This window comes from Clarias gariepinus, chromosome 8, assembly GCF_024256425.1.
Source record: "Clarias gariepinus isolate MV-2021 ecotype Netherlands chromosome 8, CGAR_prim_01v2, whole genome shotgun sequence".
In the NCBI taxonomy this organism is placed as follows: Eukaryota; Metazoa; Chordata; class Actinopteri; order Siluriformes; family Clariidae; genus Clarias; species Clarias gariepinus.
In genome coordinates, this window is record NC_071107.1 from 13,002,632 (window position 1) to 13,020,996 (window position 18,365).

General features: G+C 37.5%; 1 protein-coding gene across 2 annotated transcripts in view; it reads left to right on the plus strand.

The window, feature by feature from the left end:
- The window catches only part of rgs12b (regulator of G protein signaling 12b), a 73,806-nt gene that overhangs the window by 50,580 nt on the left and 4,861 nt on the right, over positions 1–18,365 (plus strand). For both annotated transcript variants that reach the window (XM_053502224.1, XM_053502225.1), the window contains exons 6-15: positions 8,341–8,510; positions 8,893–8,985; positions 9,218–9,361; positions 10,930–11,109; positions 11,489–11,633; positions 11,826–11,920; positions 13,460–13,654; positions 13,985–14,058; positions 14,242–14,368; positions 17,788–17,887. In XM_053502224.1, the coding sequence (XP_053358199.1) occupies positions 8,341–8,510; positions 8,893–8,985; positions 9,218–9,361; positions 10,930–11,109; positions 11,489–11,633; positions 11,826–11,920; positions 13,460–13,654; positions 13,985–14,058; positions 14,242–14,368; positions 17,788–17,887 (1,323 nt within the window). The remainder of the gene's footprint in view (positions 1–8,340; positions 8,511–8,892; positions 8,986–9,217; positions 9,362–10,929; positions 11,110–11,488; positions 11,634–11,825; positions 11,921–13,459; positions 13,655–13,984; positions 14,059–14,241; positions 14,369–17,787; positions 17,888–18,365) is intronic.

An 18,365-nucleotide genomic window follows, 5' to 3' on the forward strand; every position in this document is an offset into this window, starting at 1 on the left:
GGAGGTATGGCCACTAGAGACACTCCTTCCTGATCTGTCCTCTGTTCTCTCACCACCCAATTAGCACGTGTGAATGCCGCGCCAACATCGGCGTGATCATCGTTACCGTGTGTTTGAGCCCCAACCTGGCGCATAACAAAGGCATCGGGGGAGCGGGCCAGGATCCGCCATGATCCCAAGACTAAACAGCATGTAAACTTATAAAAAAGAAAAAGGCTTTACTTGCCACATGTACTGTACATTACAGCATAGTGAAATTATTATTTTTTGCCTATTGGAGCATGTTAAAAACCTGGGGTTGGAGCAGCTGAGCCCTGCTTACATGCAGCATGGTTGACCGTGGTACAACATCCCTGGACCAGACAGGGTTAAGGACCTTGCTCAAGATCATATCAAGCTTTGTGGAGCTGGTGCTTGAACCTTTTACCTTCTGATCAATAACCCAAAGCCTTAATGCACTGAGATGCATTAATGCTGAAGAGCAAACTGTTCTCATAAAGTTATACCACAGGATTTTATCCTCACATCAGATTGGTCAAAAGCTTCGTATAACTTAAGCTCTGACTGAAAATTAAATATATCATTGTCGATAAGTGCAGGAGGTTTTCCACAATGGGAGGGTCTTCAAGAATTCCGGTTTTCTATAACATGACAAACACATTGTTTTTCTTTATAATAAAACTAATTACAAATGTTAAAAGAGTTTGATATTGAGGAATAGAATAAAAGACTTAATATTAAGCAAAATGTTTAATATGTAAGATTAATTAAATCTTTGGGGAATTTTTTTAGGCAACACACCAACACTACACTGATTATTTTCCTAAAACTGCACACCCCCAAGTGTTAGATTTCTTGCTAATTATATGCAGCCGCCTGTGTGTGTGTGTGTGTGTGTGTGTGCTTTAGTCATAACAGACCCGTAGGTGAAAATTCCGTCACATTTTAAATCCTTCTCACTTGTCTTACTGTCAAAGGATCACTATTTAAGATCTTTGTTGCTATTTCAGTGACACGTTTAGAACCTGACCAGCCTTCACTGCTCTATTAATGCACATTAAGGTTTTTTTTACAGCAGTGACGGAGAGATTGGGTTCAGAAAAGGTAAAAGTATTATCACATTACTCATCAAAGGCCAAACTGTGGTTGTGTTTCTGACTGTTCTCAGATCTGTAGGTGTACTTAAATAGTAGTGTACGGGTCATGCCTTCATATTGTATTAGGATGGATGAGATGACTAAGACATCGTATCGTGTTATGCGTCACAGTATGTACAGTAAACAGCGAAACCATAACGTATATTTATTTAATAAAAAATATATATATATCTTCGATAAAAACCTAACTCCTGACAGGAAAAGGAGGGAACATTTTAAAGATCGGAAATTGCATACTCTTTTGGTTTGCTCTTAAATTTATGTATTCGAACAAGCGCCTTAATATCAATCTAACATTCCTGTAACACTTTCTGTGTGCTGTGGGACACATCCTCACACTTTGAACATAGATTTGCTTTTAGAGTTTGAGGTGATGGAGGTTAGCAATTAGTTAGAAACTCTGCGACATTTTTCCACTTTTGCTACTTAGGTGATCCATGTTTCTTATCCCTTTGTAAAAAGCATGAGGAATTACTTTAATTTATTTTTGTGGAGGCCTGTAGCTTTTCTACTTGGGAGGAATCTGAGCTACTGTTATGTCTGATTTATGCTTCTGTGTCAAGCCCACATTTACTCCGCTGGACCATGGCCTGACGTGCAACAAAGACCGAAATAACTGTGACTGGTCCGCTTAGTAGTACTGCATCCTTTTTATAGGAATAGTTTTAGATTAACTTAAAAATAAAAATGTAAATCTTTATGTCATATCTAAGCTAGTCAGCTAATTAGGTCTCTTAGTTAGCTAGCTGGTTCCGGTAGAGTTGTGTTGTTAATTTATGTTGTTGCATGTATGCAACACCTTGGTCCTGGATAAACATTATTTTGTTTCACTGTGTACTGAACTGTATATGGTTGGAACGACAATAAAAGCCTACTTGACTTGACTTCTGTATATCCATTTTTAAAATTAAGCGTCATACTGACTGTCTCTTCCCTCGTCTTCTCTCATTTTTGCAATGCAGTAATTTCAGTAAAAATAACTCTTAACATCTATTTGCTCTAATTCCAACAAGATCTGCTCACTTTCATTTGCCATTACAGTGGAACCTTGGATTGTGAGTAACTTGGTCTGCGTTTTTTCGAGACAAGCTAAATTTATTTAAAAAGCGAGGTCTTGACATATGAGTAGTTCGCATATGCTTTGTCTGCCCAGCATCACGCAATCACAACTGAGCCAATGGTTCTTTACTCTCTTGCGCTGTGGGATTGTGGGTAATCGTCTCCCATGCTCAGTCTCAGTGCGTCACTCGTATAGTCAACATCTGTGCGCGTATGCACTGTTTACTATAGCATTGTGACCACGTGTGTGTGCGTGTAAAGCATTTTTGAAAATTTTGTGTCCAAGTGTAGTGACTGTTCTTTAGTAACCATACTGCAACAACAGCCTCCATGAAAAAAGCAATAGCGGAAGATGAATTTGTTTAGAGGAGTGATTCCATTTGTGTGTGTAGAAGTGTAAAAAGACTTCCTCATAGAAGAAAAATGTAACTTTAAATAACTCAAACTGTTCAAAAATGTAACTTGGCACTAAAATCTCTTTCTTTAAACATGAATTAAATTTCATGTTAAGTTTTAGGGAAGTGGTGGCTCAGGTGGCTAAGGCTTTAGATGGTTTGGGTTTAGATAAGTGCCCTAAAATGGCCATTTTTAGTGTTATACTGTCTCGCTTCAAAATATAATAATTTAAAATGCAAATAATTGATATTTCTTTATAATAATAATGATAATAATAATAATATATATTTTTTTAAATCACCAAAAAAATCTGTAGTGTCTGTAACCATGACAAATTTAAGTTGCAATATATTAACAATTAAATTTGTTTAGAATAACACTTTTTCAGGTTTGTCTTTTGTCAAGTTTCATCTGAATGATAATTAAGATTGTTGAATGATTTTAATTCGAAAAGTTACAGACACTTCATAAAAGGGCATGAAATTGTATTCACAAATGTGTTTTTTATGAGCTAAAAAAATAAATATGTATGCATATTTACAAAAACTAGAGTATAGATTGAAAATATCGTAAAAAGCATTAAGTATTATAAAAAAATGTTACATGATCCTATCTGAAAATTTATCTTTTCACCTAAGATACTTTTTTAACACCAATACCATATTTTGACTTGATTAAATTATATTGGCTACCGGGTTCTCTCTTGATGAACAGGGTTTTAAAAATCATGCATCATGCAGGGGGGAAAGTGCTTTAAAAAACAAATTCTGAATATGAGCACCACTTCTACTAAAAATTCAATATAAACCTGTAGCTTACACCAGGATTTGATGTATTCATCATTACTCACTCATTCCTTGAAACCACTACGCCACTGTTTTTAGCTTTTTTGAATGTGCCAATGATGATGCAACTCAGAAAAGGTCAGTGTGTGATTATGAGCCTAACATAATTGCATTTTAATGGCTTGTAAATCCTTCTAAATATGTATAATTACTTCGTTGTTTGTGTGTGTGTGTGTGTGTGTGTGTGTGTGTATGTGTGCGGTTAGGATGCTGTTAGACCGCTGTATTAGCCTCTTCATTAACATTGCAGTCTCATGTTGCCTCCGTCATCAATGTTTCCCTCTTCTACCTGCATTGAATTATTCATCCCGCGACTCGGCAGGGTTTTGTGCCGGACTTACTGTATTTCCTGCAGGTGCGTGCTTGTGTGTGTGTAGCATGGCTGTGGCTGCACATTCGGGTTTATGTTGTGTAATGTGGAATAGGTCTGTGAATGGTTGACGGGGTTTTTGATAACCAGTAGTCCTGCCCTCCATGGACCGTGTGTGTGATGGTAGGGAGGCATGGATGTAAAGGTCTGGCGTCCTGCTGGGATGAAGTACCTGGTTAGGTGGCACCATACAGGCTCATACCAACTTTACCCAGGTAAGAGATAGAGTTCTAACAACAGGGCATATCAGAGATCTGGAAACATTGAAAACTGGTATAAAACTTATTCCTCTGAGAAGACGACAGTATCTGGGGTATTTCTCCAGGATGTTTTAATTGTTATTTTCATATTGTTGCTACTGTTTTGTTCTATTGCTTAAATATGCTCGCAAACCTGTGTGTTAAATAACACATAATGCGCAATGGAAGCATACTGAAAAAAACACTGAGCTTATGTTTGTAGTCATATTGTGCATGATTTATATGCATTAGTTACTTAAAATTCTTGAAGCATAATTTTTCATTAAATTGTAACGTCTGGCTTGAAAAATCTGAAATTTTAACGCACATTGATGAGTGTTATGGCGGACAATATAATATGACCCAATATTATACAACAACTACTTTCAACCAAGCGATCCGATTAAATGAGAGGCATTTCACGATTATTGATAATAGACGCTAAAAGCGCCGCAGCGTTTAACTGTTCGTATCACTCTGTGTCACAGGTGTTCTATTAACCATTAATTACACTAACCTATTTATTTACAGCTACAAACCTAACTATATTGTCTAACACAAGGCGGAATTCCAAATCGCTCTTTAACCCCTGATCAAGGGTGCCCTACTTGGTGTGTGGAACAAGGGATTATACGCCCTACATAGCACGCTAGCTTTTAATTTATTGCTATTTGGGATTCAACCCAAGAACCTCAAAAGCTATCAGAGCAGATATTCCAATATTATAAGTTCCCCAGGACTGCTTACTGCCTCCGTGATTTATTCTTCATAGTACTGTAAGTAATTAAAACCACTCCGAACTGTCGGCTGCCAGCTTCTGCGAGTCGCAGTTAGTTAGTTCCGCCAATTCGTAGAAGGATATGTCTTGGCGGAGCAAGATAACTGGTTAAATAAACAAACAAATCATTATCTATTGATAAAAAATGTGTAAAAGCAATATCACACTAGAGTTTGTACTGTTGTTTTGGGTATCAGCACTGCTGTGATATCTTCAGCCCTTAAGATGCCTCACTTACATTTCACCTGGAAGTGTCGTGTTACAGCATCATTTTTGTTTTGTGTCTTCATGTTTGTTATAAGGCGTTAATGCTTATTTCATTGTGTTTTGGCTCTAATCATATGTGCGTTAAATTTGTATGACAAATTGTGTACTTGTGTACCTTTTAGTTACCAGACTAGAATAAAGTGATTGATGTTTATTACTTAATAATGCCACTCAGATTTTTGCTGTCTGACAAACCCTTAAAATGAAAATCTGAACAATCTGTGTGAATATCCTGTTCACACCCCAGTTACTAAAGAGCATTATGGTATCATACTCTCCACACACCATCACACGAACCTTCCTAACACACTTCACATGAATACTCTTAATGACTAACTGCTCAGACTGACTCAGATATTATGAATCATACGGCAGTATATTATTAATCAGAAGTCAAAAAAGAACCTTGAAAAAAAAAGTGACTGTGAGCTAGTATTAAGCAAAATTCTGAAATGAAATCTTGTTCTTGGTGTTAAGTTTAGGCTTTTGCTTGTTTTTTATTATTTTTTTTATAAGGACTAACGTGTTGCGTCAATAGCTGAAAATAGCAAACTTTCAAAAGAAGTGTATAATTTAGCCAGAGGATTTAAAAAGGAAAAAAAGGATGATTTGTGGGCACTTAATTTTGTCAAGTAAAGAATCATTCCCATCTGAGTATAAATAAATGATTTTTTTGATTTAGCTACTTTACCATAAAACGCAAAATAATCACATCAAATTATTACCAGGAGGCTTGCAACACCAGCTAACAAATATTATGAAAGTGCTAGTTGTTTGTGTGTGTGTGTGTGTACACATGTGTGGCAGCTGCAGGTAATCTAAACCAGTTAGTCTCAGCTTTAAGTTTTTACAAATTTTAACATAAAGGTTATATACATATATTGGCTTTGGCATTGTATATCAACAAAGAAAGACCAAAGGGAGAGACGTCCTGATTAGTTCATGTGCGTCTGGGTGCTGCTATTAATTATTGTAATTCTTGGCCATATAAAACTGAGCAAATTGTGTAAGTCTGTTTGGGTCTGTGTTAGAACTTATTAGAGTTAATTCGTGTCAATAATAAAATTTAAGCCTAAAAATATCCGTCTGTTTCCTTGCTCTTTTTCTTGGGTTAGAGTTTTTTTTTTAAAAGTGAGAGATTTTTAAAGGTTTGTGGGCACCGATGCAAAAGAAACAGAAGCTAAAAGGCTCAGATATACACACAGCTTGTTTCTTCAAATCACTTTGCGATGCCAGGGTTTTGAACAGGACGATGAGGACCTGCTATGCAGTTAATGAGAAACAGAACGCTAATGACTGGCTTGTGAAATGCTCTCCATATGAATGCACAGCACACCACCTGGTAGGAGTTTTCCTTTACAAAGCATTTAAACAAGTTTCAGATACGTGGAGTTATTGAGGGGGACACAAAATCTGCCTGAGACCTTTATGCAGGTTTATTAGGACGGAGATTTACGCGGTCTAACAGTAACAGTCACACCGAATGAAGTGGCTTTGAGTTCCATTAAGGGTGATATTTTCTGTAGTGACACGTCATCAGTAGTGATTGAGAAGGCGTGTGTGAGATAGATATGCAAATGTAATGAACATTGAAGAGGTGGATTATTTACTTTATCAAGCAATTTCCTTTCAACTCCTTTAAAGCTGAAGAATAAAGTACAGTACAAGGAGTGCTCAAGTCAAACTGGGACTTTATTGTGTAGAATAACAGACTACAATTATGAGAGTAAAACTCCCTTTATGTCTCCATGTACTGTAATCCCCTTAACACCTACACTAATGCACTTATCCCAGCATTTCACTTGTATTTGGATACCATCAAGGTAGAAAATTTTCTCAGTACGCCAAAGCCATGATTGGACTGCTTGCTTCACGTCTGAAACACTGGCCTTCCAAACACATGGTGGCTTGGTACAGTTTGCACAGACAGATGGGTCTCTTCCACAAGTTGGCGACAAGTTATCTGTCGATTTTCAAGGATCAAGCGTTCCACTCGCCAAATTTTCATGGGACTGCTGTGGGCTCCATGCCACCTCGTCCAGAATAGTCGTTTGTAGATTTACAGTCTTGTTTAAAATGTTTGCACAAAGCAAATGTTTTAATATATCTAAGATTCTTATCATTATACTGTGCATGAAGTCTTCTGTAAATGTCAATTGGTTTTAAACCTTCATTCATGCATAATCAAAGTCCAATTTAAAATAAGGGATATTTTACAGGAATATAAAATAAAAATAAAAAACCTTTTGTTGTATATGTATGTGCAAGAGCGTGTAAGTTTCATGTCATTGTTTTTCTCTGTTCTCCTCTGGAATTAATGGCAAAATCATTTTTGTCCACATACAGTACACCAGATACACAGATCATAAATAGATATAATAGATAGATGATAAAATGTTTGTATGCAGGTGTTGCCTCATGCTAGAAAAAATGATGAATGACTGCTGCCATTTGCTCAGTATCATTGCATGCATATTAGTAACCCTCCCTCAAATTGAGTTATTTTTTAAATAGATTTTAGCATTTTATCACTTGCTACTGGTCAACTAGTTATAACTGCAATAGTTCATTGTGAAAGAGCTGGGAAACCCCATAGTTGTTTCATTTAGATGAACTGCAGGAGTAGAAAAAAAAGCTTGGGAAAAAAAAAATCAATATTGACAAAGACTGACATCTCAGCCTTGACTTTATGTTCTGAAAGGGAGATTGGATCGGAACTAATTTAAACAAGTACAATGTTTTACGCTAGCTAATTATACCAATTCTATTAACAACACTATTAGACTGACTATAACTGATTTACATAAGAGGATTAAAACATAGACATTAGCTGAGGTAAGGCATGCAAGTTCTGGTAACCAGATCTCAAAACAAGCTGCTTATATTCTCTTGTAATTTGCATATTTGCACAATTGGTTCTTATATTTTATGAGATAATACTTGCTGCACAGCTCTGATCTTTGAACTTTTGATCTCACAGCTTATTCAAATTAAGTAACAAAGAATTTAATCATGAAAAAAAGTTTAAAAGGTTTGTTGTTACTTCGACTTCACTGCTTCTTGGAAGCATATATAATAGCTTTCCATTTATAAATTTCTGAGAAGCAGTATACATAAATATTTTTTTTTTCAGAAGTGGATTGCTTAAGTTTCAGCTGTTGCTGTTTTTGTGGTTGTTGATGTGCAGCAGTGATCATAACTGAGTGTGTGTATATTTCTGTGCGTGCAGAGCTGAACAGTGCAGATCTGAAGGGCTGCGGCAGTGACAACAGCCTGAACAGCAATGCCAGTCTCCCCAGCGTGCAGTGCCACAGACGGCACCCCGAGCGTCGCGTCGCAGAATGGGCCGTCTGCTTCGAGCGTCTGCTGCAGGACCCTGTCGGCATCCGTTACTTTTCAGTACGTCACGTCTTAAACTAAAATCAAACACATGTTTTATCCTTCAAAAATTAGAAAATTACAGTCCTGCAGATTCTTCGACATCACAGAGCAGTTGGCGGCTTTCTAATTTAAAATGCGATTACATTTTATTTATAGGGATAAAAAATGAAAAAAAAAAAATAAAATAGGTAGCTTCAAATAAGATCCAAATAACTAGTTTTGAGAATGTTGCTCCGCATGTCAAAAATCAGTGCCGGATAACTTGGATTTTTTTTATTTAAATATAACTCACACTGCTCTAAACATGCCATTAGTGCTTGCCTAAAGAAGATCGCAGCTGGCCTAATGTCTCTCTGCCGGTTGCATGATTAAAGGGAGTGTTGTTTTTCTGACTCCGCAGGAGTTTCTGAAGAAGGAGTTCAGTGAGGAGAATATCCTATTCTGGCAAGCATGTGAATTTTTCAGCCATGTTCCAGAAACAGACAAGAAGCAGGTACACAGCTTACCAGTTTCCTTTTACCTGAAGCAAATCTGAACACTGCTGTCCTTCATTCCATTGCTGTAAAACTCCCACACAAAGCACTCAACTGGGCCGTTATTCATGTACAGAACATTCTGGAGATAACAAGCCCCTGCTTTATTTTTGCATTTGTTATTAAAGCTAGAACAATCCTCCCTACAAACTATTATCAACTTTTGACCACATCATGACCTTTGAACTTTAGTTATCCCAGAAGGCGAAAGAGATCTACAACAGCTTCCTGTCCAGTAAGGCCACCACGCCAGTCAACATCGACAGTCAGGCACAGCTGGCCGACGACATCCTCAACGCTCCGCGGCCCGACATGTTCAGGGAGCAGCAGCTACAAGTACGTAGTGCACTACTTAAGCAGAATAAATATCTGGACCAGGGAGAAGTGTGGAACAGAGAGCTCTTAGTATAAATGAGACATAATTAGAGTCTTGATTTAGACTGCAATTGTGTCAGCACTATTCCAGCAGTTTTCACAACAAGGTTTTGTAAATTCATTTAGTTAAATGCTATAAATACTACTGCTGAATTCTCAAATCTGATTGGTCAGAAGGTGTTGGTTGTCTATGATAGCACAGTAGATTAAAACAAAGGTTTGTGTTAATGCTACGTTCAGAAAATCCATATAAATCCCATGTTTATGTTTTAATAAACCTGGTAAAAATGATTATTTTGAGCTCTGAGAGGTGTATGAGCTGTTAAACAAGTTCCTGGGAGGCTGTTTCAGACTTGGAGCAGGCAGATCAGGCTTCGATCATGGCTCTGGTGTACTGAGAAACTTTTCAACCATGCTGGTCTCCAAGCAGTGATGAAACACTGGGATATTGTACAATCATTATACTCGGTTTGAATTGAACATCCCTTGTATTGTTTATTGAGATTTGCTCTTAAAGAAAGATAATTATGCACAGGGTGCGAAATGTAGCTGAGAGTTGATTATATTTGCCTATACCAGCACAGTTCTTAGTGTTTTATTCTATTTACACAAGAGCAATTTTACAATTTCACTTATTATGAAAATGACACATCATTCTTTTTCACTGTGTAATGTTGTAGGATGTAGGCAAAACAAATAAGTTCCTGTTATGACTAACATTATAGCAGGTGTAAATAGTGAAGCGTCATTCCATCATGTTATTTTATCATTTATTTTGAAATTATTTACACGTATATACAGTATGCAGCTTCTTATGTCACTGAAAACAGCAAAAACCCTTCCATAAAAGTCACTGTATAATTCCTGCTTGTGGTTTTAGCACAACCATTAACTTCTTACTGAGGTACACTATAACAACCCCATAAGTTAAAATAAATGAGAGAATTATAAGCAACATGTCCTGTGTGAAAGCTTTGAGAGGGCAGTGGTGGTGCTGACAACGCTACGTCTAGAGTGGTTGCATTAGGAAAGCCACATATGGAGATACAGTCTGCTGTTTTTCTTCTTGTGGTTAAAGGAAGAAAATCCCTCTGATCCTGCTATCACGAGGTTGTGTAAATAGCCTCCCATGTACCAGATTGCTTTAGCCGACACACACTGAGCACATGATGGAACAGTAAAAGCCTTCTGGAAGCCCAGGGGCGAGACCCAGGCACCCAGGCGCTGCAAACTTAACCACGATTCACCTCTGTCATGTCCTCACTTAGCTTTTGCTCTGAATGTGAGATCTGTTCTGTCTGAAAAAGGGTCCCGTATCACTGTGCACAATAAGTGCATTCAGGGTGTCGGGCATCACTGCATAAAGATATCACATAAAGATCAGAACACGGGTTTAGTGATTAGGAAAAGACTGAATAGTTTAATACGACGGGAAACTAAAAGCCTGCAGTCGGTACACTTTGACTGTGTTCAGTACGTATCTTTTTCTCATTCCGACCATTTCTATCTTTCTGTCTTCCAATCCGCAGATCTTTAATTTGATGAAGTTTGACAGTTACACGCGCTTCCTGAAGTCCTTCCTCTATCAGGAGTGTATGTTGGCTGAAGTGGAGGGCCGTCCGCTCCCAGACCCACACCACATCCCCAGCAGTCCCACGTCCAAACACAGCACCGGCTCAGAGCGCTCCAACCTCTCCACGCCTAAAAAGGTACACACACACACACACACACACTCACACACTCACACGCGCGCACCCTATCCTAGTGAGGACCATAATTATTAATGCAGCTGATAATGATATGACTTGAAGCGAGGTCAGGACTGTACAGTGGATGTGGCGATGTACAGTGGCAGATGAGGGCCTGATGAGTTTGAATCAGGTGTGGTGAGAGTATAATTAAGTTCACAGGAGCCACTGTTATCAGTTTGATCAATTCAGGAACCGAGTGAATTGACTCACAGGAACTGAGCAGAATTTCTCCATCTCTGCCTTACATCTCATTATTTCAGACCTGACAGTGTGTTTAAAGAAAAGATTCCCCAGCTATCACATGTCCTTTTGTGAATGTGATGAATGGTGTTTGCAGGAGGAGAAGAAGAGCAAATCAGTGAAGGCACTCAACGAGGAATGTAAAGATGAACACAGTGATAAAAAGAAAGGAAGTTTATTTCCCTGGCCCAGAAACCGAAGCTTTGGGAAAGGACAAAAAAAGAAAGACCTCGGAGAGTACAGTGAGTTTAAACTGATGGATATCATGTTTACATTGTGTTCTTTAAAGAATTTGATTTATTGTATGTGTTCAAGTTATGCCTGTGAGCATGATTTTTTTTTTTTTTTAGAAGATTCACTGGATAAAATAGTTAGTACAAGTGAATATGAAAAAGCGGTCGTGTGTGATTAGTGTGTGTTTGCTGTTGCTTCAGGCTTTTCAGGGAATGACGGGCGCAGAGAATCACAGGGTTCTTTATCTTCTGGTGCGAGTCTGGAGCTGGGAAATTCAGCTTCGGGCAAGAACGAGGTGAGGAACTGAAATACTGATCACACAAATAAACTACGTTACCCTTTGGTGGTGTAAGCCTTATAGTTATAGACTCCTTAAACTAAAAGGAGTTTTATTGGCTGTGAAATTTTGGCACCTTATTTAAATGTACACAATTATATTTTACCTATATTATTGTATTTTTTTTTCTGAATTTTGTTTAAATTGTTACCATGCAGTTATTTCTACTTCAAAACAATTTTTTATGACTGATTATTGGTAGCCAGAAAAGAAAATTAATCACAAGCTACCTGTATATTTGTGGCAGGAAATCAATTATTTAATATCACATGGGAGAGAGTTCTGTTGCGCCCTTGTGCCTACAGCTGCATTATCGCCATGCTGATATTCAGCACAACAGCATGTCAAGTGTGATATTGCTTTTCTACGAACACCTTTGATTATCAACAGATTATGATTAGATTGCTTATTTACCCAGTTATTTTGCTTCTGCGACTGGCAGAGCCGGTCGACCTACTTTTTATGTAATTAACAGGCGTGCAATTAGTTTTACATTCTTATATGTTAACTTCCAGGTACTCTGGGTTAAATCCCAAGTACCATAATATTTAAAGCTAGTGCGCTATGTAGTTTGTACCATCCCAAGTAGTGTCCTTGATCAGGGGTTATAGAGAGATTTGGAATTCAGTCTAGTGTTAGAAGCTAGTTAGCTTTGTACCCTGCCTTAGCCATAACCAGAACAACACTGACAGTTCAGAGGCAATTCAGTAAGACTTACCAGCAGTTACTTAGGAGGCAAAGTGTTTGTTGTTTAAGGTGACATAACATTATCAGATGTGCTTTTTTTGCTGAATGTACGTTCATGATGGTTTTGAATATGGGAATTGGCAGGCGGCTGCTCTTTGCAGTACTGCGGACTGTACACACCTACTTTCACCTATCCTGCCGATTGCCAGTTAGTGTAATTAATGATTGTTAGAACAACTGTGTTGCGGCAGAGTGATGCATATAGTTAAATATCCCAGTGCTGTCATGCTCCACATCACCACTCATGGATTGCTTCTCTTTAAATCAGATTACGCGTTGAGAGTGATCTCACACGACTTCATAATCTCCAATAAATAGTCAGCCAAGATGAGAGCTTGTAAATGTAAAGGTCATAGTTCATGATCCGTGAACTCAGCAAGGCATATAGTGAAAGCTCTTGCCCTGCAGATGGGGTCATCTTGGAAGAGACACACTCATCAGGATAAAATTGTTTTTACATAAATCAATATTGTTGAGTCAGATTTTTTTTTATTTGATTTGCGTTGACACATGTTCCAAAGGGGTTCAAAATATGCTAGCAAAATAATAAAACGCCCCCACAGCATAATAAAATTAGTTTTTTCCTTTAATTTGTCATTTATAAGTATGTCATTTCAGTTCCAGCATCAAGGCGGGCAGATAAAATAAAATAAATCTCCTGAAAGTTTACATTTTAAATGTCCATTGATCCTCTCTATTTCTTTTTCTCCCTCCTTCCATTGTGTCTATTTGTTTCTTTCTATCTACTAGGGAGAGGTGTCACGTAACTCCATGGCGTTATCAGAGCGTGCTGTGCGTTACTGTAACATTAACCTGCCAGATGGGTCGTGTTGCTCAGTACCCATAAGGCCCGGCGTGTCTATCCGTGAGGTTCTTTTGGGCCTGTGCGAGAAACTCTGCATCAACCTGGCAGCTGTGGACCTTTTCCTGGTGGGAGGAGAAAAGGTAACATCTGTAAACAGGCTTTCCTAATTATTGTGGCTTTTGTATGTTTTGAAATGAATTAATTAATAGTAATTAAAAATTATAGCATTAAAATATTATTAGATTACTGTACACCTGGTAAACGTTGCCATCTTTCAAACAAAGTCACCCAGGTGAACATATTCACCTGTGCAAATACATATTTGTTTTTTGTGTGCTAAAGTCTAGTGGTTCAGCTCTCATGTATGTGTAGTGTTATAAGTGTGTGGGTGTGTTTGTGGGATTATTAGTGATATCCAATCCTCTCCTGTTGTGTTATATAATAATAGTGTGCTTTGTCTGTGTGTAAAGCCTTTAGTGTTAGACCAAGACTGCATGACGCTGTGTTCCAGGGACCTGCGACTAGAAAAACGTACATTATTCAGGTACCAACAGCACACCTGCTTCAGTCTACCTAACAATTTATAGCCATGCATTTATATATTCATTTCTGTTTCTCTTTTAGAAATGACCATTCATTTATGTATTATTTTTGCAATGTAAGAATGTATGTCGTAAAGTTTGTCTAATTAATCCAGTGTCGTTAATAGTCGGTATTTCTCTCTCAGGCTGGATCTGGTGCCCATAAACCGCTCGGTAGGGCTGAAAGCTAAACCCACCAAGCCTGTGACTGAGGTGCTGAGGCCAGTTGTGGCTAAATATGGATTGCACTTAGGAGACCTGGTAGCCAGGATTGTGAGTATAACATTCACCGATCCGTCCAGAACGCAGTTAAAACTTATTGGGTTATTCAGCATGTTTTTGTTTGGGTTATTACATATTTCATTTTAAATCGAATAATTAATTACTTCAGGTATTTTGAGTGTCAAGTGTGCTTGTGAAAAAAAAACATGCATTATTATTATTATATATATTATATAGTTTATTCATAATTATTATTTATTATTTATAATTATGTATTATTGATAGTATCTAATTATTATTAATAATTTGTATTTTATTAATTAATTTATAATAATAATAATAATAATAATAATAATAATAATCACGTAACTAACTAAATAACTTTGCCATGCCACACTCATCTAGATGGACATTAAAGAGCCTGTTTGCACCATAATAGCAAAGCAAGAAAACCTGTAAAACACCAAAAATGCTTTTATTTTCTCCTCACTTTCAATCCAGATTCTGGCAAAGTAGTACCCCGAATGGTGCAACAAACAGTTAAAACTCCACCAGAGGTGGGCAAAGTAAACAAATCCTTGAATAAAAAGTAGGGATTACCTAGGTAAAATTTTACTCCAGTAAAAGTAGAGGTCCTGCATTTTCTTTTCTACTTGAGTAAAAGTACTCACGTTTATTTATGAAAAGTACAGGAGTTGTATTAATTGTATTGGCTCACAATAGCCTTTTTCATAGTAAATATCCCTCTCTGTGTGTCTCTCTCTCGAAGGTGATGTGCTGTTTTCATCACTGTCTGCAACCAGATGTGATGCTGATTTTATACAGCTGTTACATTATTAGGCGTGTCTTGAATGAAAGTCAATCAATTAAGCATAATAGTGAGGAGGTGGAGACATTCCTGCTTCAAATACTGCACAGTGTGGTTAGGTAACGCAACCCCATCAGAAATGCACTTAAGTGGACAGATGTGTAAGAGTTGCACTTAAGTACTGTATCATATAAACCATGCACTCAATTATCTCCCACCCTTGTCTTGTATGATCAAGAGTTTGAATCCTACGTTAGCCTACACCCTCCACACTCTGTGCTGTAGCTGTTGTATCTTAAATAGGGGAGATCTTTGAAAATGAATTGTCAGGTGACTAGAGATGTTAAGGATTAATCGTTAAATGATTAATTGCAGTTATGAATGTAATCTATTAAAAATGTATTAACCAGTAAGGTTGTTTTGCATGTAGTGCTAAGCTCGACAGCTCAGCTATAATCTAACGTCTGCTTAGCTGTCCTTACAGGAGTCGGGCTCCTCACATGCTTGCTAATAGCTATTTTAGAAGAGTCTGGTCTCTGGGATTCCGTTAGCGATCACTGGATTGAACAGGCCGGCTTACAATCTAGTTCCTCTACCGCCATTTTTATTTTCACGGCGAGCCCTGTGACAAAACTGAACTCTGTTGTTCTAAAACAGTTCTGGTAAACTGACAGTTAAACAGCATGAACAGCACTTCATGAATGCTCACAGAGGGGAGGAGCTATTCACAGACTGTTTCTTTGTGGTCCTGTGTGAAAGAGAGAAGGGATGAGTTAAGGGCACGCAGTGCAGTTAAATAGTATCTTTTTTATTAATACATTTTGATAATAAAAAAGATTACATTTATATGTGCAGATCACCACAAATAAACCAGTGTATGAGGAAACAGTGGGTTCTGCCCCTAAAACTATTTAAATAGATTAAGCTACTTAATTATAATGTTCATCAATGTAAACTTTAACCAGTCTATCAACATTTGAAACATTTATTTTTAAAAATTATTATTTTAAAAATTATCTGCCAACAGAATAAGAAGTTTTAAAGCCTAAAATAAATTAGACCACGTAGGCATATATTTATTATGAATACCTATTTATTATAAAATGTTAGATACATTTGCCTATATATGAGAGGGGATCTGTATAAATAATGCAGTAGTAAATAAAGCTCAGTAGTGAAAACACTTGTTTTGCATCAGCCACTTTAATATCCTTGTAGCACATGAATGCTTACCATTCACTAGAATGAGTTAAAGAGTTTTGTGGGGAAAAACAACTACAGGGAACCTTGGATTGTGAGTAACTTGGCCTGTGAGCGTTTTGCAAGATAGTCAAATATTTTTTAGAAAATCTAAAAAATTTATCTAATAAATGAGCGAAGTTTTGCTATACGAGTAATGTGCATGTGCTTTGTCTGCCGAGCATCACATGATCACAACTGAGCCAATGGTTCTTCTCTCGTGCACACTACAGGACTATGGGTAACCGTCTTTCATGCTTGGTCTCAGTGCATGTGCGTTACTTTTATAGTCAACATCCGTGCGCACGTACTGTTTATTATAACATTGTGACCACGTGTCTGTGCACGTAAAGCAAAAGCAAGCGTCATTAGATAGGGTTCCCGTTAAAGATCCAGTCTCTCTCTGTCAGAGAGTAGTGATTCCGTTAGTGTGTGTGCGCGCGCATGAGTGTCATTAGAGACATTCCTTGTTAAAGAACTCTCCCGACAGAGAAGTGTTTCTGTTAGTGTGTGTTTGTGTGTAAAAGTTATCCTACACAGTAGCCCCTCCCCTCCTCTGCTCCTTTCGCCTTCATACATACACACACACACATGCACACACATTAATGGAAAAACTGCTCTGCCGGGATTCTTTTTAAATGAAAAGTGCAAGTTAATTTGTTTTATTTTTACTTTATAGCAGTGACTTTATTAGTTTGTGTGCGCGTTCGCACGAGTGTCATTAGAGAGGTTCCTTGTTAGAGGAAGAGCAGTGTTTCCGTGTGTGTTTGACACACACACACACACACACACACACACACACACACACTAACGGAAACAGTGCTCTTCCACGATTCTTTTTAAATTGCTGGGTAATTTGTTTTAGTTTTACTTTACATTTTGTATTAATTATTTTAATGTGAATATTTTTGGGTTATGGAATAAATCTGAGTTTCCATTATATATTATGGAAAAATCCATTTTAAAAATAAATCCAAGTTTAAGTGTATTATTTTATTTTTTTTTACACTTAGCTAAGATGTCTGAGATGCCACTTTGGTAAAGAAATATGGAAACCTTAAATTAACAGCAAATGATTAACTTTAAAAAAGAAGAAAACGTGTATTAAAGTTTCCCCTATATTGCCAGTGCCTTCCAAAATTTTCACTTTTTAGGTCTTCTTTTAGATGGCAATCACAACAGGTTAATATATGAAACATGATGTCCCATATTAACTTGGGCAATTTTAGATAAGTTCATAGTAGAATTAGCAGTTTTATTAGAATGTAAAGCATATTTTAGCATCTATCCTGTTTACCTTGTCCAGAAGTGTCAGTCTGTCCACTTTTCACAGCTCTGTTGTTGAACATTAGCACAAGGTGATTAATCCAGACAGGAGGTAAAATTTCAAAGTTTGAGTAACAGTGTATGTGTGTTTGTACAGAGTGGAGAGAAGGAGCCACTGGATCTGGGTTTGCCCATTTCCAACCTGGATGGACTCAGAGTGGTGCTGGAGGTGGCTGAACATGGCAGTGCTGCAAAAGGCAAGATATATCAACCACGGAATCTTTAATGCTTCTTTGACTCATTCTATGTTTCACTAAACATGAACCTTGAAAAATATTAATAATTTTGTATAGGAAAACATGCAGTGTGTATGTTATTGTTACATCAAATGATCAATGCTGGGATGGTATAATGTGGCCCATGGTTACTGTTATAATCACCTTAATAAGCACCTTAAAATAAGCCTGTGATTCGACACTGTTGTCATAGTATCTGTCATAGAAAATTAATCAAAACCCAAATCATTTAACAAATCAATATATGAGTGGTGGCTTTGGCGCCTAAGGCTCTAGGTTGTTAATTTGGGGATTTGAGGATCCATGTTTAAGCCCTGCCATCACTTGGTTGCCATACCCCATACTACCCAGCCACTAAGTGCAGTGCCAGTCCCAAACCAGTTAGAAAAATGGGAGAGTTGTGTAAAACCTGTGGCAAGTTGTGTGGGGATGAAATGGT